This window comes from Protopterus annectens, chromosome 2.part2 (assembly GCF_019279795.1).
Source record: "Protopterus annectens isolate FY-2018-M chromosome 2.part2, PAN1.0, whole genome shotgun sequence".
Classification (NCBI taxonomy): Eukaryota; Metazoa; Chordata; order Ceratodontiformes; family Protopteridae; genus Protopterus; species Protopterus annectens.
In genome coordinates, this window is record NC_056730.1 from 454,385,172 (window position 1) to 454,411,171 (window position 26,000).

Sequence of the window (26,000 nt, forward strand, 5' to 3'; positions counted from 1 at the left end):
GGGGTAAGTAAGAATGTGAGGCGAGATGGACTGCATACATCGAACATTATGGTGAGTACATAACTTCTTGATGTTATGTAGTCCCATCTCGCCTACATTCTTACCCGTGGGACAGCGTCCCTAGCACCTACATCCTGGGTGGCTCATAGGAAAATACTCCTGAGAACTGTGGAGCCAAAGGAAGATCTGCCCCTGGAGACCACGTCCAATTTGTAATGAGAAACAAAGGTGTGAGGAGAAGCCCAAGTAGCTGCAGCACATATACCATGCATTGACAATCTAACTTGATAGGCTGTAGATGTAGAAACCGCTCTCGTAGAATAAGCCTTGACTGGAAAAGGCAAATTTTTACCTCCTGCCTGACAGATAAAAGAGATACAACTGGCTATCCAACTAGACAGAGTGACCTTGGATACCGGAGAACCCAATCGGTTTTCCGAAAAGGAGACAAAGAGTTGTTCAGATTTCCGGATATCTTTTGTCCGGTGTAGATAGAAGCATAACTGTCTATGTACATCCAATTGGTGAAATCTGAATTCTGCCTTGTTAGAACAGTGGGGGATGAACACCGGCAGCTCAATGGACTGATTCATATTAGACACTGAAGCCACTTTAGGAAGGAAAGATGGGTTTGGTCTAAGAGAGACCCTATCTTTATGGAAGATCAAATATGGGGGTTTGATGGAGAGGGCTTGAATTTCCAAGACCCGCCTTGCTGAAGTGACTGCTGTTAAAAATGCTGTTTTCCATGTTAAGAATTTTAACTCACAGGTAGTTGCGGGCTCAAATGGTGGCAGAGTAAGGGCTTGAAGAACAAAATTGAGGTCCCAGGGCATGACAGGTTCGGATACTGGAGGACGGAGTAACAGGGTGCCTTTGAGAAATGCTGTGCATAGTCTGTGTGCCATGAGACTAGGTTCATTCGCTACATGAAAATTAGATATCGCCGCCAGCTGGACTTTGATGGTGGCTGATGCGGACCCTTGATAGAACAGCATAGACAAGAACTCCAGAACTGAGTCAATCGGAGCTGTGTAAGGATCAATGCCTCTAGTATGAGCCCAGATAGAGAACCTTTTCCATTTGATAGAGTAAATCTTTCTAGTGGATGGTTTATGAGAGGACGATAATATATGGACCACTTCTGGTGAAAAATGATGACGTCTGACTAGCGATGGAAGTGGAGTAGCCAGGCTGTCAACTGGAGTGTACTCAGGGAGGGGTCGAACTGTCCCGACATGTGCGTCAGTAAATCTGGTAGAGGTTCCAGAATCCAAGGAGTGTCCACAACGTAAGGTTGAAGGAAGGGGAACCATACTTGATGAGGCCAGTGTGGGGCAATCAGAATCACTCTGCTTCCCAAGGATTGAGCTTTCTGAATCACCCTTGGGAGAAGGGGAAACGGAGGAAAAGCATAAAGCAGACCAGAGGGCCAACTGTGAACCAGAGCGTCCCTGGGTGATTCCCCCTGTGGGGGGATCAGCGTGAAGTAGTTGCTGCATTTCGCATTGAGAGGGCTGGCAAAAAGTTCACAGCAAGGCTGACCTCATCGGCTGAAGATTCGCTCTGCAACCAGGCGATTCAGGGACCACTCGTAGGGCATAAGTATCGCTCTGCTTAGCCTGTTCACTATTACATTGGACTTCCCCGGAATGTGCGTTGCCACGAGAAACCGTTGGGAAGCTATTGCCCAATGCCACACCCACATAGCCTCTCTGCATAGTGGGTAAGACCGGGTTCCCCCTTGCTTGTTGAGATACCACACTACTGACATGTTGTCTGAGTGTATCGCAATAGTCCCTAGAGGAAGAACTTCTTGAAGTGCCTGCAATGCAAGAATCACTGCTCTCATCTCCAGGACATTTATGTGCAAATGTAGCTCATGTTCTTGCCACGTGCCTTGGACTGTCCTGCCGAGATAATGCCCCCCACCCCATCTGGGAGGCGTCCGTGGTCACCGTGGCAACAGGGACGGGAGGAACGAAGGGTTTTCCCTCGTTCAAGTTGTTGGTGCACAGCCACCAACGGAGGTCCTGCTTGAACCTGTCTGTGATTAAGATGGGATGAGATAGCGGGAGTATTTGGAGAGACCATTGGAGAAAGAGGAGTCATTGAAGAAGTGTTGTGTATAATCTCGCTATAGGGACCAACATGATAGTCGCCGCCATGGTCCCTAGGAGTTGTAGAATCAGTCTTGCCTTCATATGTCTCAGGGGCATCAGCATGTGTATTTGTTGTTGCAATATTGTGATCCTTTCTTGTGGTAAGACTGCTCGCATTTGAATGGTGTCCAATTCTGCTCCTATAAAGGTGACACGCTGTAAGGGCAATTAGGCAGATTTTTCCCAGTTTATTGTTATGCCCAATTGATGACATAGACTGATGGTAGCATCCCTGGTCTGAACTAGTTGATGCCTGGTGGGGCGGTGAGGAGCCAGTCATCCAGGTACGAAAACACCTGGAATCCTTGACGTCTCAAGTGAGCCATAACCACTGCCATACACTTGGTGAACACCCTGGGGGCTGTGGTGAGACCAAAGGGCAGGACTCGAAACTGGAAGTGATTGGCTCCCAGCCAGAAGTGTAGGTGACTCCTGGATGCCCTGTCCATTTTGACATGGTAGTAAGCATCCTTGAGGTCGATGGAGCACATCCATACTTCCTCTCCCAACAATGGGAGAATTGATTGTAGTGTGACCATACAGAACTTGGACTTGTGTACGTAACTGTTGAGTTGACTGAAATCTAGTATGGGTCTCAGGTACGCTGTTCTTTTCGGCACCAAAAAGAATCTTGAGTAAGTCCCTAATCCGATTTGGTCTGAGGGGACTGGTTGGATGGCTCCTTTTTCTAGCAGCTGAGAGACCTCTGAGGCTGCTTGATCCCTTTGGCTGGGTGGAACGTCTGGGATTTTTCTTATTGGCGGGGGTACTGAAGAGGACGGGATGAGGTAACCTCCAGAAATTATCCTTAATACCCATCGGTCCTGGGTAATGCTTTCCCAGGCTTCCGGATATAAGGAAATTCAACCCCCGACTGGCTCTGGATAAGCACAGTTGGGCACACCCTCAGGAATGAGAGTACGGAGAGCCACAGAAGGAGTTGAGGTCTCCAGAATTGCGGGGGCCCCCTCTGCCTCTGGGGCGACATCTCCCTGAGTAGCCCCCCTCCCCTGCCTCTGGAGGGGGGGTTCACCTTGTGTGACAGGAAAAAACCTCTGTGATTTCTTGAACCACATTCCTCCCCCCTGCTGGGCCTTGGGATAAGGCCTAGACGGAAGGGAAAAATGGACCCCTACGGCAGACAGGGTCTTTCCCTCTTGCTCACACCTGTTGAGGGTGTCTTTCACTTTGTTCTCAAACAGGGAGGAACCATCAAAAGGGGCGTCAGTGAAGGAAGACTTGAAGGCCTCCGCGAAGTGACACAAGCACAGCCAGGCTTGCCTTCTAAGGGCGACCCCTGAGCTGGCGGCCCTACTCGCTCCCTCGGCTGCATAAGAAATGAGCCGCATGGACGAATTAGCGATGGAATTGAGGGTAGAAACCTGTGCATTGACTGTCTGAGCCACCGCCTCAGGTATGTTACCCGCAAGAGTATCTCCCAACTCTTTGAGGAGATCTCTCTGGAGCCAAGTGAAGTGAGACAAATAATTCAGCGACCGTAAGGTGAAGGTTGCTGAAGATAGGGTACGCTTCCCATACCGGTCCATGGTCCTAGACTCCTTGTTAGGAGGATGGACTGATGAGGAAGACTCTGCAACTTCCTTCTGGATGGCTGCCACCACCACCATGGCATCTACAGGGACTCCCTTTGACAGAAACTCTTTCCCTTGGGGTTCAGACAGGAATTTGTTGGAACGCCTGGGCACGGGCTCCACAGAATCAGGGTTTTCCCACACTCTTCGACAAATAAGGTCAAGAAGTTCATCGAAGGATGGAGACACCCAGGAGGTGGAAGGTTGAGCGCCAAAAGCCTGAAGGAATACTGACTCCTCCTCGGAAGGAGTTTTGGAAGGCCAGTCTACTCTGTTTCAGTATCTCCAGAATATCGGAGAAGGAAACATCATCAGAGGAAGACTTGGGGGATCCTTCTGATTCCTCAAGGTCAGTATCGGAGGTGAGAGACTCATCCTGGGAGTCTATGTGCTTCCTCTTGCACAATTTCTTTCTAGGAGGTTCCTCAGGCATGGACTCTGGGAGACCTTCCGAAAGAGGGGGACCGCTCATGGGGGTGTCCCTTAGGGCCTGGCGCTCTACTGTCCATGGATAGGTATGTGTCAGAAGCTCTCGCCGGGGTGGTAGGGGATGGAATGACCGACCGGGTGATGTAGCTGACCATCTGGCCAGCACGCTCCGCATGGCCTCGAAGGCAGGTCCCCCCGAGTCCAAGGACTGACCGGCCTCCAAGGTCACAACCGGGACCGGGGTCCACGAGCTGATGCACTGAGTGGGAGACTCGGAACCGACAGATGTCCCGAAGTATCCCCTTCGGGCCCGACCGAAGAGACCCGAGTCTCGAACCCTGTGGATGGAACCGATATGGTCGGAGCTGAGGTCGGCACCAATAGACCCGGGGGGGGGTATCGGAGCCGGCGCAGGAACATCACTTGGAGCGGAACATACCAGCTCTGACAAGGATGTGCTCAGAGGAGGAATCATCGAAACGGTCATGGGAACTGGCTCCGGAACCGACTGGGTCAGAGCCGAGAACAATTTGGCCAACACCGGCGACTGCAGGAGCCTCTGCACTACCCTATCAACATCCAAATCAGAAAGCCTGGAGGATATGGAGAACAGTGATGGAGATTGGGATCTCTTATCTGGTGAACCATGCCTCACACTAGGCGACCGGCTCCGAATGGGTTCAAGTATAATAGGAGCCGACGCCGATTCAGTTAACACTGATACCTCCTGTGGCCCCGAGGACAGTGGAGCCGAGGAAGTAGAGTCCAAAACAGTAATCTTCTCCGGAGGTTCCGAAGTGGCAGATGGAGCCGGAGACCTTTTCTTACACTTGGAAGCTTTAGACTTAGACTGGGAACTAGAAGCCGAGTCTATAGCTTCCTCAAATGACGGTTTAAGCAGTCCCTTTAGTATCAATTTATTTTTCCTCTCTTGGAGCACCCTAGGACTGAATGCACGGCAAAAGCTACACGACTCCTGTAGATGGATGGCTCCAAGGCAGTAGACACATAGAGAGTGTCCATCTGTGATGGACATTTTATATCCACATTTGGAACATTTTTTAAAGCCAGAAGGCTTATGCTCCTTCTGATCCTTAGACATAATCTTGCTAACTCTAGCGAACACCTAAACACAACTTTTCCAAAAAAAAGGCGGAAAGCCCACAATATAGAACACCAGAAAAAAAAGTACTACACAGACTCAACGAACCTCTAAATAAAATGGTTCACACACACAATTTAAAATAGCAGAAAAGTACAGTTTTGTACCTACCATAAATGTAGATGTCCGATAGACATGCAACTGCAGTCATAACATGTGGGTTGTTCTGCCTCAGGCAGCCCTCGGTCGGCCAGATTCCAAAGTCTGGGTCCAACGTCGGCTGATGTCGCATTTCTCTCCGACGTCAGAGCGGCTGGAGTACATAAGCATCAGCCAATGCCATTTTCTTCAGTGTTTCTTGCCCCAGATGCCAGGTGCCCTCCAAGGAAGGCTGTAATCAAATTGGAAGACAAAAACAGGATTCCAAACAAATAAATGAGCAATAAAACAAATACACCATAACAGATATCCCCAGCTAAGAGTAACAGGGATAGGAGTGGACCCTAGGCATAGAGGGGTATGGAGGGAGGCCGACTGCAGTTGCATGTCTATCGGACATCTACATTTATGGTAGGTACAAAACTGTACTATGTCCTTCAAGAATGCAGCTGCAGTCATAACATGTGGGTAGAATACCATAGCTTAGCTGGGGAGGAGGTATGCACTAGGAAAGAGATGGTGTGGCAATCAAACCCTGCAGGACTGCCAAGCAAAGCCTGCTCTGGATCTGGAATATAGAGGGAGATTGTAGTGTTTGGAGAATGTATGCACGGAGCTCCATGTAGCAGCTTCTAGAATGTCCTTGGTAGGCACCCCTCTTAAAATGCTGTAGAGGTGGCTGTAGCTCTGGTGGAATGTGGTCTGACATTGGCTGGAACAGTCTTTCCATGAAAGGAATAACAGAATCTGATGCAATGTCCAATCCATTTAGAAATAGTCTGTTTTGAAATTGCTTTTCCTTGGACTGCAAGCTACAAAAAGTTGTTCAGGCTTCCTACTGGCCTTGGTTCTGTCCAGGTAGTATCAAAGTTGTCTGTGAATGTCCAAGGTATGCAAAAGTCTTTCCCCCTTATTCTCAGGACTGGGGAAGAAAGCAGGCAGATGAATGGCTTGATTTAGAGAAACCCTAGATACCACCTTTGGCATAAAAGTAGGGTTGGTCCTAAATGAAACCCTGTCTCTGTGGAAAATAATAAAGGGTGGTATTGCCATTAGGGCCTGTAAACCCTTCTTGCTGAGGTAATTGCCAACAGGAAAGCCGTCTTCCATGAGAGAAATTGCAAGTCAACTGAAGCTGCTGGCTCAAAAGGAGGTAGAGTCAGTTTTTCTAAGACAAAATTGAGGTCCCAGGCTGGCACTGGGGCCTTTCTTGGTGGCTTAATGTTCTTGATTCCCCTGAGGAATTGTCTTAGTAAGGGGGTGAGAGAAAACAGGAGGATCAGAGTTGTATCTAGCTGAAATAGCAGATGCATGTATCTTTATGGAAGAATATGAGAGGCCGTTCTTTAACATATCTGCCAAATATTCCAAGATAAGTGGGATGTTCAGCAATGATGCATCATGTCCCTTGCTGGTATTCCAATTACTGAATCTTTTCCACTTTGCTAAGTAAACCTTTCTGGTGGATGGTCTATCCGAACTTCCTTATGGGATCTCCCAGGCTGTTAGCTGCAGTGTCTGAAGGTTTGAGTTCCAGTTGAATGAGAGGGCATCTATTTTCCAAGCTTTTGGATGGTATGTCCGTAGAAGATGGTTGAGGTGAGAGGCAAATAGGTCCAGTGAGTTGTCTGAAGGCCTTCAGATGTAACCTCCACTCGTGTGGATCTGTGAAATTTCCTGGAACAAACTGGGATTGTAACTGGATGTTTAGGCTCAGTGATTTCTCCCAAAGCTGCATTGTCAGTCTGCAAAGGGGATAAGAGTGGGTGCCCCCCTGCTTGTTTATGTACCACATTACAGTGGTGTTGTCTGTCCGTATCATTAAATGGCCTTGCTGGAGTTGGTGTTGAAAAGCCTCGATGGCATGCATCACTGCCAGCATTTCCTTTTGGTTTATATGCAGATGTGTTTCCTTTGGAGACCATTGTCCTTGTATGCACCTGCCTTCCATGTGCGCCCCCCAGCCAAGGTCTGAGGCGTCTGTAGTCATGGTCTGTGTTATCTGTGTTTTTTTGAATGACATACCTGTGTTTGCCTGGCTCACCGAGGCCCACCATAGGAATTCCTTTTGTAGGCATGGAATGAGTGGTATGATTGTCTCCAAGTTGTTGCTGTGTTGAGACCAAATGCTTTTAGGTACCATTGAAGCTTTCTCATGTGTAGTTTTGCTAATGGAACCAGTAGAATGCAGGATGCCATGTAACCCAGGGCCTGTAGGAATCTCCTTGCAGTCATCTGGGTGAGTTTTGCTAAACCTTTGAAGTAATGAGTTAACTTCTCTTGCTTGTCTTCTGTCAGGTAAGCCATCTGAGAGGCTGTGTCTAGTTTGGCTCCTAAGAAGATTATTTGCTGGGATGGCTGCAGTCTTGACTTTTGGAAGTTGACTGTGTATCCCAGAGCTTGAAGTAATCGTATGACATAATCCAGGTTTGTTGTCAACATCAATTTGTCGTCCGCTTGTATGAGGCAGTCGATACATTTGTATACCCTGGAGCCTGCAATGAGCAATTACTGAAGCCAGGCATTTTGTAAATACTCTGGGCAGTAGATAAGCCAAATGGCAATGCTGAGAATTGATAATGCTCTGGCCCTGCAAGAAATCTGAGGTATCTTCTGCAGCTGTGTCTGATAGGGACATGCAGGTATGCCTCCTTGAGGTCCAGAGTAATCAGCCAAGACCCTTGCCCAGCATGGGAAGGAGTTGCTGTAGAGTCAGCATTTTGAACTTTGGTACTATGAGAAAGGTGTTTAATGCGGACAAGTCCAGTATTGGTCTCCACTGAGATTCTTTTCTTGGAACAAGGAACAGTCTTGAGTAAAACCCCTGTTCTTGTTCTTGTTGTGGAACTCTTTCTATTGCTTTCATTCAGTCAGCAGAGTGATTTGCTTGATAGCCTCTGCCCTTTGATTTTGTGGTAGGTTTGGCATGCCTTGTTTTCTTGGTAAGGTATGAAAATGAAACCTGTACCCTCGGTCTATAATGTCCAAAATCCATTTGTCCTTTGTCAGTCTGTGCCAGTTTTCTGCAAACAGAGATAATTTCCTGCCCAAGGGAGCTTCTAGTTGTTCCCTGGTAGGCGGTAGTAGAGGAAAGTCATTGAGTTTGTGGTTGTTGGGCAGGTGAAACCCCCTTCTTTGGTTTCCTGGCTGCCATTGTCCCTGTAAGCCTCTGTATTGGCCTCTTCCTCGCCACGCCTGTTCTTACCCCTTTGAAACTTTTCTGGATTAGGAAAGGACCAGTTTTTTGAAGGCCAATTCCTACTGAATCTGGGGGTTGAACCTAGAGGAAATCTTTCACAGTCTGAACTGATTTTGCTTTTTCTTCGATGGTCTTTAACACCTCCTTAGCATTTGCACCAAAAGCTTGTTCTTTTCCAAAGGTGCATCCAGAAGTTTTGCTTTTACATGATCTGGTAGAGGTTGATCTTTTAACCAAGCATGTCTATCACTGCCCCTGTCATACCTGCCCTACATGAAGCTTCCAATGCATCATATCCACACTGCAGGAAGTGATTGCTTACTTGCTGAGTGTTATGTACAGCTTCCTGCAAAGTCTTCCTGTCTAAAGGATCAGGAGAAGCTAATGTTTTTGTAAATCTTCTAAGAGATAATCCTGATATTGTAACATATGAAAAGACAATTTAAAGCTCTCATAGATAAGGTAGTGGATGTGTAAACCTTTTGCCCCATCTCTCTAATGACCTTGCCTCCCTGTTCGAGGGGAAAGGATTTTTGAGGTGGAGGCTGAAACTCCTTTAGGCCCCTGGGAAATAGTTTCCAAATCAGCAGTATGGGCCCTGAATAAATGGGAATGAGTTTCTGGGACCCTGTAATACCTGTCTGGCTTGGCTGGAGCAGGAGGAAGCGAATCAGGGGTAGCACTAGAGTCAGAATACAAATCATCCAGAACATCAAGTACAGGAGGAATAGCTAAGGGCCTGTGCTGAGGCTTCTTAAGGAAAGTCCTAAGGCGTTTCCTAGAATCAGAATATTCCTGACCCTGCCACTTGAAATGTTCCCTCATGGTGTGCAGAACTTCCCCAAAAGAAATATCCTCAGGAGGGGAAGCCGAAGGGATGGAATCTTCTTCATCCGAGTCCTCATAGGTCTAGAAGAGCTCTTCCTGGCTATCAGAGTGGACAGAGCCCTCAGAGTCTTCATCTGAAGGAGTAGGGTCAGAGGGTTCAACCCGGGGCCTTTATCAGGAGGAGGCTGGGATGCTCTCTCAGGATGGGCCTGTGAACCTCTAATCATGGAAATTAAATCAGCAGCCATGGACATAATTTGTGTCTCCGGAGTCGGCTGAGGTAAGGATTTAGAAGTAATATGCTTTGTTTTGCTGGCTGCCTTAGCCCTAGTGTAGGCCTTAATAGACATGGCCATAGGAGGCCTGGCAGCTCCATCGCAGGAGTGACCTTGTCTACAGCAATGGTCTCGGGCATTTCCTCGGTTTTGTATCCGGAGGAAAGTCTATAACTGGCGCCGGAGTAATGTCTGGAATCGTCTTCGGTTCGAGCGGTGGAGAGACCGTCTCAGAGGGAACCGGAGCACTCGCTAGGTTTTGGCGTGGAGTCGGTGGTGATGTCGGTCCCGGTCTTTTCGCTTTTGGGAGTTAGCGATGTCGGAAGATCCGATGGCATGGTGTAGGCAAATTTATTGAAAATCTTCAGCGAACTCCGCCCGGTGCCTGAGAGTGCGCTTGTTGAAGCGAGCACAGGCTACACAGGCGTGGTCTGGGCCCAGGCAAGGGAGGCAGTAAGAATGGAAATCCTTATGAGGTATTTGTTTACCACAAAAAAGACAATTGTTAACTTTTTCAGTAATTTCTGACATCGGCTGAGGCAAAAAGGTCCCCAAGCTTTTAATGACAGAATACAGCAGCTGACCGACCGGCACTTGCGAACTGCTTCTGCTTCGGGCACCGTGCGGCAAGAAAGACTGGAGAAAATGGCGTCGGCTGATGCTTATGTACTCCAGCCACTCTGACGTCGGAGAGAAATGCGACATCAGACCCAGACTTTGGAATCCGGCCGACCGAGGGCTGCCTGAGGCAGGACAACCCACATGTTATGACTGCAGTTGCATTCTTGAAGGACATCAGTACTAGATACACTCCAAGAACCTCTAACTAAAACGGTTCTTAGGAAAACACAGAACACAATCACACGAAAGTTTATCCAACAACAGAGGGGAGGACTAGGTCCTTTAACTGAAATGGGCCTAGCCCGTTGGAACAGTTAGGGATACCAAAAACACTAAGGTAAGACACAAGCACAGCAACAACAGCAAGAACTAGCTATGAAAATAGCTTTTGGGTATAAAATAACAATTTTCTCAGAGAGAAATAGCCAAAAATAAGGTACTTAGCCACAGCCAAGCGAGACCACGTCCGAGCTCTACAAGCGGCAAACGAGATCTGGGGATATGGAGCAGTGCACCATGGGATACCCTCTTAGCCCAGCCAATGAGAGACTTTGAGCTAGTAAAATTGGCCGAGTCGGAGCCGATATTCGGCTCCGAACCCACGGGTAAGAATGTAGGCGAGATAGGACTACATAACATCAAATGTTCTGTACAGTCTGCAGAAACAATCCTCTTATGTCTGTCATGAGGAGACTGATGTGCTCTTTAGACCTTCAAGATGATTACCTCCACATCAGAAATGCTCAGGCATCAACAGGATTCCTGTGCTTCAGGGTAGTAATTAATCAGTTGAAGTGCCTTTCAATCCAAATGTGCATATCTGCATGTCTGAAGATGGCGACAGTTGCTCGCCTACAGATGCTCTTGGTTTATCTTCATGTCACTGCACAACTTGCAGTCTTGAGTTTTGGCCACTTTTTTGTCAGGATTTACTTTACTCATTAACATCCCTGAACTGTTGAATGGCACACATTAGAAGCCTACAATTACTTACATTCCAGAGCATTATCTGAAAAATCAAAATAAGCAAAATATAAATATTTTGCAAACAGAAAATGCTATGTAAATGGTACAAACAGCGATGTTATAAGTAAAAGTTCTTCTTTACAGTCATAATTGGCAGTGCATTCCCAGTCTTTATAATGCATACAAAGTCAGTTATATGTTTGTCTATAAAGTTTTACAAGCAAGTTTTCATACCTTAGAAAAAGTACAACCTAGACATACAGTGTCACAGAACCTTTTTTCAGCGACTCTTGAACTTTCATGTGATGGCAAGACATTCCTTTCTGATTGCATTTTACTGTTTTTGCTTATTTGTGTAATTAATATAGACAGGACTGAACAGCTCTCAAGATTTGCAATGTACAGTACAAATATCAATGTATTTTTTCAGCATTATTTAAGGTTTCCACTCACACCATGCAATTGTTGTCAGTCACTTGGTTTTGGAAATATTAATACCAATATGAAAGTATTACATATCTTCATAATAAAAAGAAAACAACTTGCAATAACTACAGTATTGTGTAATATACATGAAAAGCAAAATACAGAGGATTCATTAACTATCTGCTTCATCAGTTTAAGGGCTGCAGTAAAAATAATCTGTTAATGCACTGCAGTATTTTGTGATTCATATGTATATTAAGCACATCAGCTAATTTGCATGAATATGAATTGCAGTTATCTACAATGGAATGCAAATTAGCACTTCCTGTGGTAGTTAACACTGGCGTCCACTCGTGTTAGCTCCCTCCTCGGCCATTCTAATACACACAAGCATACATACCCCATACCTGTCAGAATGTCCATATCATCTCCTTTTCCCCATCCCTGGTAATCCATGGAGGACTAGAGTAAGTCCTTAGTGCCACATATTCAATTCGTATCCATCAGTAAGTGCATGCTGGGGTAAAACCTCTCTGTTTGATCTAAGAGGTTGAAAGGTATGCTTAATATTTCTTGTACACATCCCCTGTGTATCACAAGCTGCCACAGGCATTTCATAAAGCCAATGATTTTCAAGACTGCTGCACCCCCATTATGCTACACTATAAATGGAACATGAATCCAAGTCTTCAGTGTTGGTATAGATCCCACAGTCCTCTAACATCAAAGGGAAGTGCCACCTACTGACACTTCCAAATCAATTTGGGGATGTCTGGCAGTGACAAATTCCTAAGACTTCAACTAAGTGCCATATAGCATTCTGAAGTCCAGTACCTCACAAATTGCTAAAGGTCCACCAGACACAGAAAGCGGCCCATCCGCTCTCATCTGCAAGGCTAACCCTTGAGGATAGTGAAAGGAGACATCTCTTCAGTTTTCAGTCCACAGAATCATTGCCAGAGGTCTGAAGAGCCTAACCCATGCAATGAAGCTGATTTCCCATTGACACAGGAATGAGAGATGCACCATCCAGGCACTGATACTAAACCCAGAGGTGGTTGCTAGGGAAACACTTTCCTTTAATCTTCTAGATCATTGGCTGGTGAATGGTGTAAGGTTATAAGGTTAATGCATTATTACTCAAGACAGAATCTGTGAACAGCAAGGGTATGTTAGACATTTGGGAGGTAGATTTAGGCAGCTGTAACTTGGGCCACTGACAAGCCTTCCCTTTAACATTCTCTCTTCCTTCTAGCTCCTGCTTGGGATCACACAAGAGACCTTCTGATCAATATGTGCAGTACATACCATCCAGTGCTGTCATATTTGAAGTAGTGACACGTTTACACCTTCTGTGGCTAGCCAGAGTTTTGCATTCTTTCAAATTGTGCAATAACAGCAATAATAGTGGGGGTACTAGCTGGTTAAATTAAGGACACTTGCAAGATTTAGTTTCTTTAACATCAGACACAGGAACTTTTCCACAATGCATATAAGGAGCAAAATTCAAACCAAGTGAGTACCTGAAAAGAACTCTGGGGTGTGGGGATGAACATGCCTTCTTTTATCTGTGCACAAAGTCACAGCATGCAAAGTTAGAGGGTGTGTGTCCCTGAGCAGATGAACTGGAGAATGCAGAAATCTATGCTGAAGAGATGGTCCTTGGAACAGGAATTCCCAAATGTGACCCACTGCAAGAGGTCCTTTGAAGTAAGATTTACCAGATGCGCAGCTGTATGTAACAGACTTATGTTACCTAGAAAAAGTAGTACAAATGAGTTACCCAAGGAAAAATGAAAAATGCATTTACAGCTTTGTTCTGAAGAACTACCAGATTAAGTGTACAACAGAATCTGCGCTTGTATGTCAGGTGACAATGACATTTCTGAAAATAATAACTAATGCCAGTTTGGAAGTCCCAAGAAAGGTAAGTGCTGTAAAATCTGTTGTGGATTTCTGCTGGTAGTGAATGCCTTAACTATTCAACTTACTAAATGAGGAACTTGAACAAAATATTCAGCACTGCGAAATGCCTCATACTACTTAATGAATATGGTGCTTGGTACAGGCATCTGTCAACATAAAGCACAGCCAACAGCATCTAAGTGATGTCTCATTTAATTTATTTAAGCAAAGAACACATTTTTACAATAATTCATCAATATTATGGTAACTGGAAAGGCAGACACTGAGTAAGCACTTTATTGTAAAAATTCTGGAATTGTGGAAACTCATGCTGAGTTTAGTTCAGTTAAACCTCTAACAGAAGTTGTCATTCTTGCCCTGTTAACTTGTGGTTTTACTTCACCTCATGTCACTGTTGACAACTGGTTTGATTTCAAAGATAATTGGATCCCAGCTGCCAAAATCTTCTCACTACTTGATCTGTTCTTACAGAAACTCTCAATCATATTATATATGTACAAAGATACTGGGAGAGAGAGACAGATCAGCTCTCTTCTTCGTGTCCATCAGTTTAGATGGTTTCAATGTTCAACATTTAAAAATGAAAATTGCCCATCCTTTATGCATCATATGGTCAGGTCAGCCTAATCCAGTCAGCTTATTAATAAGTTCTCTTTGTTCTTGCTGCTTCATGGTTTGATAACTGGAAAATTCCAAACTAAAAGTTGCTGACCCAGATGTCAATGTGCGTAAAACAGTGGAGTAGCCCTGCAAAAACAATTACAAACTTTAATAACTCTTGCTTGTACTGCTCTGAACACCTGACATTCAATTTAAACACTGTCAGCTTTTATTATTAGTAATTAATTTGTACAAAAAATCATAAGTCAAACACTGTGTACAGCAGCCTTGCCATATTGAAGAAAGCTGTGTAAGTATACTTTACATACACACAAAAGGTTACACAAACATTGCTGAATGCAGCGAAATCTCTGGAAAATTAAAAAAAGTTAGTGAGGAGATAAAATATCAGTCATTAATTCTTACTCTGACATGGAACACCTTCTATTCCAAAGGCATGACAAACAATGGCAACATAAAACAGTATTCTTAGCATAAACAGAGCAAGCATCCATAAAACTTACTACCACACCAAATAAATACAGCCTAAGCAGTAAGGTAGTTAACTATTTTACTGTTTTTCAGATAATGCAATACTATACTACTTTGCACTGAGAAATCTGTTGTCTTCAAGTCCTCTTTCCAATGCCTCTGAGTTGCAGGATATTTAATACTGTCTTTCAGTATTATAGGTTCATAGGTGTATACTAGGCTAATGGCCCTGGAGCTTTTACAAGCCTAGCCCATAAGATTACCCTGGCATCGTGCCACCCGACCTTAGTTCCCAGTGCCTCTGTCAAGTAGAGCCACTGGAGTGATCCCCTGGGTGAAATTTCTATTTCCCATCCACTCATCAAGATTTCTCTTGAAGAGGGCCAGTGAGGCACTCCGCTTGACATGTTTGGGAAGTCTATTCCATAGCCTGGGCAGTCTCTGGGTTAAGAACCTGTCCCTCCAGCTTGCTCTGTAAGAGATGATGAAATACAGTCTTGCCAAATATATCTGAATACATCACACACAAACTTGTCTGCCACTTCAGCATCACAACTAAAATGACAAAACTGCAGCTAATTGACACTATAAAAAAAAAACAGTTGTTCAACAGAAGACACTTTAAAAGAGGCAACAAAATGAATAAGATGTCAAATGTTTAATAGTGTAAAAAGCTAAAATACATGGTACTGTTTAATAGCAGTTTTTATAGAAGATACTAATAATGACAAATTGTTGAGTGTGGAAGATGCACATTATTAAAGCAAGTTTATGAGTAAACAATCTATATGCAAGGGATTGGGTACGGATTCAAAATGTCAGTTTGTATTTAAAATAGAACCATTTTTGCATCAACGTATATTTTCTGAATAGTAACAAGAAGGAAACTCTAATGTCTGGCATTAATGACTGTGTTCCTCAGTAACTTACCAAAAATCAACAACTTTATAAGGATGGGGAAGAAAGTGAGGGAAACTCTGGGACAGTCGAGAGATATGACAATGACCTGTGTGTGTTTGTTCATATGGGGGTGTGTGTGCATGTGTTTCTGTGTGCGTGAGCAGGGGGCGTTGTATAGCTTCACTTAGTATGTGTGTATACATGATCATTTGTGCAACTGTGCCTCTGCATATGTCATATGCACGTGTGAGTTTCTGTGTACATTTCAGTTCCTCTGTAAGTGTGAGATTGTCTTTCTACATCTTAATCTATACGTGTGTTTGTAGGCATTATTATATACTTGTATAAATTATATTTTGGATGTAAAATGCTTCCTTTAACAATTACATATCCCACCGCAACTTTGAAATATTAGGCAGAGGAAATATTTTGCATCAGAAACATACAAAAAATGTATATACTAAATAAAACAAATACAAACTAATCCAACAGATATCACATTTTCTAAGTTCAATAATGCTCTACAGAGTGAGCATTAATGGAAACATTAGACCACCTAGAGGTGGGGAGGCCTTCTACCTGCCAACACTGGGCCTCACAATACCACTGGGTAGACCATTATTTCCCTGTAATAACCAGCCAGTCAGGCATTATTACTTGCTTAAGAAACAACTGTGCTATTCTAAAATCAGGGCTATAAGCTATGACTGCAGCTTTCTTTGGAATAGTAATACGCTTATTTGAGTCTCCAATGCTATGTGATGCTGTAATTCTAAATACTGATGTCAAAAACTTCCTTTCTGTATCTTCTCTGTCTGTAAAACAGCTGTATTTGGTGCATCACTACATGTCATCTGGTACACAGCACTCGGTGTCATGCGGACACTTTTCCAAAACCTTTCTGCTTCACTGGTTATATGAAGTGAACATAGTTGGAATCTCAGCAAAAATCATAACTTCGAGGTCATGAATGAATGCAGCTGTTTGTTGTCTAGTGTTTTTAATTAATGGCAAGTAAAAATAAAACATTATTTAACGCTAAATAAAAACACGCAGTGTAGGCAGACTGATACAACAATAATATATTTTAGGTCAACAACATAAAACATGATGCTAAAAAGTTAGCAGTTTTCCACTGCATTCCTTATGTCTTGTTATACAATGGCTCCTCTCTCAGGATACACGGCACACTTGTAATTTAAGTTGCAGCAAACATGATATTCTGTGAAGTTGATAAGGTGAGAACAGTAACAAAACAGGTATGTTATGAGGCTTTACTGCCTAAATTAATTGCACTTTAAATAATTTGACAAACTGTCCACTTCCAGTTATTTTATAACATTCTTCTTCTTCTTTCGGCTTTTCCCGGTTAGGGGTCGCCACAGCGGATCATCTGTCCGCTCATGACTGGCAGTGGAGTTTTACGGTGTCGAGTTGCCAGCCTGGCACCCAACCTTCCACAGAAGGCACACACACACACACACACACACACTCACACCTAGGGCCAATTTAGAGTGTCCAATCCACCTACTGAAAGTCTTTGGGATGTGGGAGGAAACATTTTATAACATTCAATACCTCAAATACAGTTGGTGTAGACATTGATTTCCATTTTCTAGTAATTGCTTTTTTGACAGCCAACAGAATTAAACTTATTAAGGACTTACTATGTCTAGGCAATTCAGATCCTATATCTCACCTTAACAGCATCCTTTTCATAAGTACAGTCATTTGCTCACCCAATATTTCTGAGTACTCTGTAGGGAGTTTTAAAATATGCCAACTCATTACACTCACAAAACATATGTTTCCAGTTATCTATTTCTTCTCTATCACACTTCCAACATTTGCTATCTGCCTGAGGAAACATTCATTGATGTCTGCTTGGGGAATAAAGATAAGAATACAAACACTTCCAAGCAAAGATCCTAAACCTTTTGTACTTGGTTGCATTCTTAGGAGCCATATATGTGTCTTCAAATTGTTTTCTTGTAAATTGCTTTTCCAGTCTCTAGTCCCAATCTTTTCTAGACTCCATTGATTGATTCTTATAGTTATCATGCAATATTTTATATGCCCTACTAATTATCCCTTTTTAACAGCTGCTTCTGTTCCAGATTCAACTAAAAACTGTACCACAGCAGGTTTTTCACTTAACATTCCCCTATCTGCTTCTCTTTGTCTGTACTCTGAGATCAAGTCCTGGTAGGGAAGGCATTCTGTAGCCTGAAATACAAAAGTCTTCTTGGACTCATCCTAGTCTACTACATTTCCTGACTGAGTTGTTTGCTCCCAATATCTTGGTTCCTTTGCCAGATTTCTCCAGTAAATTCAAACTCTTTCTCCACTCTCTTAAGGACTTAGTTCTTAGAATACGTTCTGCTACTTCATGAATGTAATAGTCTGTATGGTTGCTATTATTCTCCTTAAAGATCTGCATCCAACTCCCCAATCTCTGTTTCCTGAACTTCCCTCTTCCTTTATTATCATCATCCCTTTCCACTTTGAATTATAACCTTTTATTTGTGTTATGTACATGAGCCTCAACTGTGTAGCTTTAAAATATCCCTTCAAATCAGGTAAACCTAAACCACTTTGTTCTAATGGAAAGATCAACTTATTTCACTTAACTCTTACCCTCCCAGATAAATGTTTTCAATTCTTTATTAATTATTCTCCATAACTTCTCCTCGGGTCATAAACATATGCCTGACCTGTACAGAAGACTAAAGGGACTAAAAACATTTTCAATGCTTGTATCTTATTATCCACAGTCCATAAATAAGAGTTTCTAGTTTCTCAACTTTTGTATTATCTTTTGTTTAGTCTCTTTCTACTTACCTCCGCATTACTGGATATGGGGGGAGGTGAGCAGCGTCCATGTATACGATCGTCTCCAGTAACAGATAATCCTCTTACGAGCTCTACAGAAGTGAACGAACAAGTGGTGCGTAAAAAAACTACATCATTTGGTGGATCTAATTTACGAGAAACCGTGAATGATACTAACAACCTCCATTTTCCCTTACCATTTCGAATAGAGAACAAACCAGCATGGAGTCCCCAATACAAGGGGAGGAAAAGGAAAACTTCGGAAGGTCAGTTAGAGTTTCAATGCAAGTCGCTGAAACCAGTGCAGCGGACTTAGTAGTGAATATCTCTGAGTATGTACTGACTGAACATGAATTATTTGTTTTGAACAAAGGCTTGTCGTTCATTCCCTCTCAGAATGTGGATGTGAGTGAATTGATAATTGACAAAGTATTTTACTAGAAATGTGGCTTTGGCTTTATAGTTTACTGATGACAATAGCAATGCTACTAATGTTTATTTTAAGAAACCCTCTGTTTATATACCAGCTTTGCACCCTTTGCTGGAAAGCTTCGAGAAAGCTTGCATGAATGAATTTTTGTTACAATTTGAGAATGATATAAAAAAAACTGAGTTCTTTAATTTGACAAAGGAAGAGAAGTTGGCACTCAATAGTCTAATGAACAACAAAGATATAGTTATAAGACCTGCCGATAAGGGAGGGGCTATGGTTATTTTAGATAAAAAATATTATGATAATATGATTACTGAATCATTAGAAGATAGTAGTAACTATGTTAAACTCAATTCTACAGATTTAGACAAAGTTATTAAAGTGATGCATGCTGATTTATATGACATGTTAATGTGTGATATAATAGATGAGGGTTTATATAACTATTTTTTAGTTGAGAAACCTTTAGTCCCTGTGTTTCGAGGCCTTCCAAAGATACATAAGGACATGAATAGACCTCCACTTAGACCAATTGTTTTGGGAAGAGGTTGGTTGACCGAAAGCATATCGATCTTTTTAGAGAAGCAATTAAGACCTGTAGTAGAAAATACAACATCTATTCTACGAGATACTCAACATTTTTTAGAGACCTTGGTATGCAATAATACAGGAGATGAAATAAAAGATTTTGATTATTTGGTAACCTTAGATGTTACAGCCCTGTTTACTAGTATACCCAATAATGTGGGTGTAGCTTTTTTGAGATTATTCCTTCTACGTAATGGCATGTCGAATAGTAAGGTCATTATGATTACTATGCTACTAGATCTAGTCCTCTCCTTTTACATCACAAAGCTGCTATTACCTCCAGGTAAAGGGAGTAGCGATGGGCGCATCATGTGCCAGTTCATATGCGAACTTAGTTTTGGCATACTGGGAATTCACCTATATTTTAGAACATGCTATTTATTCTAAATACATTAAATGTTATAGAAGATTTGTGGACGATGTGTTTCTGATTTGGGGAGGGGATCTTACTACCTTACAGGAATTTATTAGATATGTCAATGGTACCACAACATTTTTAGAGCTAACGAGCACTATATCACAGATAAAAATTGAGCTCTTGGATGTACTACTTAGAAAAGTTAATGGGGGAATTATAACGGAGGTCTATCGTAAACCCTGTAGAAGGAATGCTATACTCCATAGAGATAGCATGCACCCTCCGTATATACACAGGAATATTGTCAGGAATCAATCTGCGCATTTTTCAAGAATCACTAGTGATGATTTAGTGTTTACAGAAGCTATAGGGAATATGGAAAATGAGTTTTTAGACAGAGGTTATCATAAGAAAGACCTTAGTGGATTATATAAGGTAGAACTTGAAGGAATTGATCGACCATACGTTCATAGGAATACGTTTTCAGTCAGGGGTAGATATAATAATGTCAATAATAGGAAACCTTATACTAAAAATAATACAACTGTTGTGAATATAATTAAGAGGCACTGGAATATTTTACAATTAGATGATGACATTATAAGAATAGTAGGAGATAGACCAGCATTCAGCTATAAGAATACAAAGTCACTTAAGAGATTATTATGTTACGAAAAAAACAAGAATGAGGGTTTAGTTTCCCAGAGAAAAGGTACGCATGCATGTCGTACTTGCAATCAATGTAGTTATATTAAGAATTCAAATTAATTTCTACATCCAGATACAGGTAAAAGATATGAATTTAATAAATATGCAGATTGCAGATCTAGAAATGTGATTTATCTGAGTCAATGCAAGAAATGTCAATGTTTTTATGTAGGCATGACTACCAGAAAACTAAGGGAGTGTATTAGGGAACATATTTATGCCATCAACAAAGAAAATGAAACCAATGCTTTGGCCAGTCATGTGTTACAACGAGATAGTACACATATATTTAATTTTATGGTTTTAGAACATATTTATAATACAGAGAGACTAGGGTGTATGGGGAAAAATACAGAGAAAAAGGAAGTAAAATGGATAATTAAGCTAGCAGCAGATAGGGGTCATGGTCTCAATGATAAAATTTCCTTGAGACCTTTCCTAGCTGATAGACCATTTAAACATTGATATATGATATACCCTTGAATGTTGTATGAAATATATATTTTTAAGAAGAGGACACACTTTTTGTGTATATATAGTTTTGTGTATATATATTTTTATATATGTATATATATATATATATATATATATATATATATATATATATATATATTTTTTTATGTATTTACTAGTGTTCCTTATTGTTTATTTATTTTAAATTGATACTTCATTAATTATTAATTGTGACATGACTACCCATTTGTTTTATATGCACCAATGAACTAGTTCTTTATTGCTATGTTTATGTAGCTGTTTTTTGATAGGAGTACATTTTACTATACATTTTACTAAATAAGAATGTTTAATCAAGTGTATAGTTATGTCTGATAAAGCTTCCTGGTAGACGTGAAAGCGCTTACTACTTTTTACTGCTCTTTCATTGTTCTTAATAAATCGCTTTTCTGGAATTTATCTGGTTGACTTCGATTGTCCTGGTGTATCTTCTTCATACATTTTGGATTCTTTCTACATATCCTTAGCTGCCATAACAGAAGCCTTTTTAATCCATACTCCTAAATGCTTTTGTGACGCCCATGCCCTGGCCCAGCAATCAAGCAGCCTCAATCCTCACCACTAACAACAGTGAGGGGCATCTCATATAGGAGGAAAGGATAACAAATACACACAGTAAAATGCAATTTCCCTTAAGAGCACACAGAGATCACAGTCAGTCTGGGGCTGGTCGTTCCCTTGCTCTCCAGGTCCCCAATAAGACTCACCACTGGCACAGCTATAGGGTCCAGATCTCAGCCTAGTTTTATATCCTGAAAAGACCTGAAACTGTCTCAAAATGTTCCACAACACTGAGTTGTCTTTTTCTGGAAAATTTCTGGATTTATCAGGAACAAAATAATGTTATCTACAAATAAAGCCAACTTTTCTTGATTACCATACCAATTATATATTTTATTTCTGAGTCCCTTATTTTCTTTGTCAATGGCTCTAAATATAAGCAAATAAAATGGAAAGAGGACACCCCTGCCTTTTTCCTAATTCAAACACAGCTTGTTGAGGAATCCTCCAACTTTAATTCCTGCCTCTAATCATTCACATATCCTTCTAATCAACCTTATTATTGTATTAGGGAATGCAAAAGCTTCAAATGCCCTACTTATAAAATCCCAGCTTAGTGTCAGAAGCTTTCTCTGCATCAAGACCCACCAACAGCAGAGGTATTTTTCTTAATTTTGCTTCCCTCTGGATCATCATCATTCTATTAATGTTGTCAAGGGTTTGCCTCCCCTCCACAAAACCTCACTGATCCATATCTATCAATTTTGGCAACACCTTTGTCATTCTTTTAGTTAGTACAGATATGAACACTTTATAGTAATGTCTTTCATCTTTTCCCAGTTAGGGGTCGCCACAGTGGAACGCCAGTCCGCTTATGATTGGCAGTAGATTTTTACGGTGCCAAGGTGCCAGCCCGACCCCCAGCCTTCAATGAAGGCACACCCATTCATGCATGCCCCCACCTGCATGTCTTTAAGCATCACTCAACCATGGGGAGGACATGCAGACTCCACAAAGAAGGCACTCCAGCAGACAATCAAACCGGAAAACATCTTGCTGTGAGGCGACAACGTTAACCGCTGCACCACTGCGGCCTACACATAAACACTTTATAACTGTGGTTTAAAACTGAAATGGGTCTATACAAAGCTGGGTCTGAAGGATCATTGTCATCTTTAGATGAGACAGCCACCACAGCTTTCTTCCAAGATGTTGGCGCTTCTGCTACTTTTAAAATATTGTTAAACAAAATCTTCCAGATCTTTATCAGTTTCTTCCCTCTTAATTTCCAAAATTCCACAGGAATATCAATGGTTCCTTGAGACTTTCCTAAAGATCGATTATGCATCACTGGTTTTATCTCATCATCTCATATCTTAACTGCTAGTTATTGAGCCTTGTCTACCTCTAACCTTGGCATAATTAAGTCTTCCACAAATATTTTCAATTTGTACTCTTTCTTAATTTCCACATTTCACTCTTGCGTGCAAATTTTTAAAAAAAATGTAAACTATATCTTTAAAACTTTTACAGGACCTCTGGTTATTTTTCGTGTTATAAGTTCCCTAAGTTTGGCGACAACCTTTTCAATGTTCTATTGACTAAGTTGTTGTACTACAAGTTTTTGTGCTATGCAACTGTTCCCAAAACAATAGTTGCTTAACTGCAATCTTTCTAAGCTCATGCAAATTATCCAGATGATCCCTTATTTTCTCTTTAGCACTGTACACTGGCTGCTCCTCTTGTTCTGTGAGATTCCCCTTATTCTGCAGTACTTTAACATTTGTCAGCCCTTCTAAGCAATTTCTATTACTTAACAAAACACATATTCCAGACAGCCACAATTACCCAGGATAAATACTTTATTGTTGCACATAAAAACAAATTGGTTAAGCGCTTTCGTCTATAAGCAAGACATCTTCAGAATCTAATTGTCATGAATAAAAACCGTATTTAAAATCTCAATGAACCTATACACAATGAATTAAAAAGAAGAGCTTTGCGTATATAGTATTGAGTTTTTTAGGTGAGTAGTGTTTGGTTAAATGTGAAATATTTTGTCCAGTTATTTTTATAGGGTACATAGTAACAAAAGGGTGTTGTTTACCTTTTGAATCGTGATTGGGTGAGAATGGAGGTGTGCACAATGATGTAAGCTTCATTGAGATTTTAAATATGGATTTTATTCATTGCAAATCGGTTTTGAAGATGTCTTGCTTACAGGCGAAAGTGCTTAACTGATTTGTTTTTATGTGTAACAATGAAGTATTTATCCTGGGTAATTGCAGCGGTCTGGAATACTTGTTTTGTTTGGTTTTACATTAGTCTTTCAGTCCCAGTGCAGGAGTTCTCTCGAATTTTTGTGTTTGTTTAATTTCTATTACTTCTTAACTGTAACTCTTTCTCTTTTATTTCAACCCTGTTTAAACTTAATTTTCATTTTATCCCAGTCACTAATTACAACATCTGAAGATACTATTAGCTTCCCTAACAACTACTGAATAATTTCCAATGTCCAGTCCTTAAATTCCCCTCACTTTAACACATAGGTGGGAAAGCACCAGTGTCTTATTTTTACTTTATTACTCTGCATTTTCATCTTACCTTTTATTGGTGCATGGTTACTTCTTTTTCACTTCCCTTAATTTCAAACTTATTTTTTTCATTGAACTGCTTGCTATTGTAGCTTTAAATTTTGCATTTCCCCCTCAGCAAAGAATACTCAATTCTCAAGATTGACTGCTTGCACCTGTAGACAGCTCGTCTCCATGAACATGTATTCAGCAATGAGTCTCTGTACATTTCACTCAGAAAAGAATACACAGCTGCCTTTAACTGCAAACATCTCAACTCCACTGAACATTTGCCAGAGGAAAACTATCTAATATCTTCAAAGTTGCAAGAAGCTTAGTATTTTCATGGCTTTTACCATTTTGACTTATTCTTAAAGCCTACATGCTTACAAAAACATGTTTACAGCTTAAACCAAAGGTAGTAATGTAGACATTCACTGTTGTAAAAATAAAATATCCTTACTCTACATATAACACAATCAGTGCATTTTTACACCCCACCCAGAGGTGCAAGGTCACAGCATATAAACATTAAAATTGCTTTTGTCCAGCCTTTTTTTTGTTATACTGTGTATATATATATATATATATATATGTATATATATATATATATATGTATCTGTCTATATATATATATATATATATATATATATATATATATATATATATATATATCTAAAAAAGAAGTTATGTACTCACCATAACGTTCCATCTGTGTTGTTGATCTTCATTTATTCTTGCTGTATGGGACTCAGTTCCAGCCCTCGGAACCAGCTTGGCTCTGATAACAGATTGTGAGAACCAAAAAAACTCTCAAGCTAACCCCTTACCCAGAATGCCCCTCTCTAGATTACCTCAGATCGAGTTTGCAACTATAAAGGAAAACAGGAAAGACAGCCCAATTCCAATTGTACAGGCTATGTCCAAGGTCACATATGAAATAACAGATAACCAGGACTAGAGTTTGTTCCTCCAAGAAGTCTGAAGGAAGGGGAAGGTGGGTGGGGTGTCAAGGTTAAATGAAGATCGACAAAACAGATGGAATATTATGGTAAGTACATAACTTCTTTATTTGTTGTCAATCTTCATTTATCCCTGACATATGGGAAAGAGTCCCCAGCTACCATAGATCTTGGGAGGCCTCATAGAAGCATACTCCTGAGCACAATGGAGCCAAAGGAAGTTTTTCCCCTAGAGACCAGATCTAATCTGTAATGAGTGATAAAGGTATGTGGAAGTAGCCCAGGTTGCTGCTGTGCGTATTTCATCCATGGAAGCCTGTGAGTGAAAAGCAGCAGAAGTAGCTATTGTTCTAGTAGAATATGCTCTAACTGGTAGAGGTAATTTGGACATTTTTCTTATTGTAGATGAAAGTTATGCATTCCCTTAACCATGTAGATAAGGTAACCTTTGAAACTGGTTTACCCTTGGATGGACTCGAAAAGGAGACAAATAACTTGTCAGATTTCCTAAATCTTTGTTCTGTGGAGATAAAAACGCAATTGCCTGTGGACATCTAAAAAGTGTAAAAAATATTCTCCCTTGTTAGAAAAATTAGGGAAGATGACTGGTAAATGAATGGACTGACTGATGTTAGCTTCAGAAATCACCTTAGGAAGAAAGGACGGGTTGGTCCTTACTGAAACCCTATCTTTATGAAAAATCAAATATGGAAGTTTTGAAGATAACACTTGAATCTCTGAAATTCTTTTGGTAGACATACTGGCTACCAGAAAAATGGTTTTCCATGAAAGGAACTTCAGATTGCAACTAGCTGCAGGCTCAAAAGGGGAATGGCCCAATGACTGCAAGACCAT

General features: G+C 41.4%; 1 protein-coding gene across 1 annotated transcript in view; it reads right to left on the reverse strand.

Moving 5' to 3' along the window:
- Positions 1–13,865: 13,865 nt before the first annotated feature.
- The window catches only part of GFM2 (GTP dependent ribosome recycling factor mitochondrial 2), a 1,110,238-nt gene continuing 1,098,103 nt past the window's right edge, over positions 13,866–26,000 (reverse strand). Inside the window, 1 exon segment of the mRNA XM_044063950.1 lies at positions 13,866–14,432. Within this exon segment, the coding sequence (XP_043919885.1) occupies positions 14,304–14,432 (129 nt within the window). The 3' untranslated portion in view covers positions 13,866–14,303.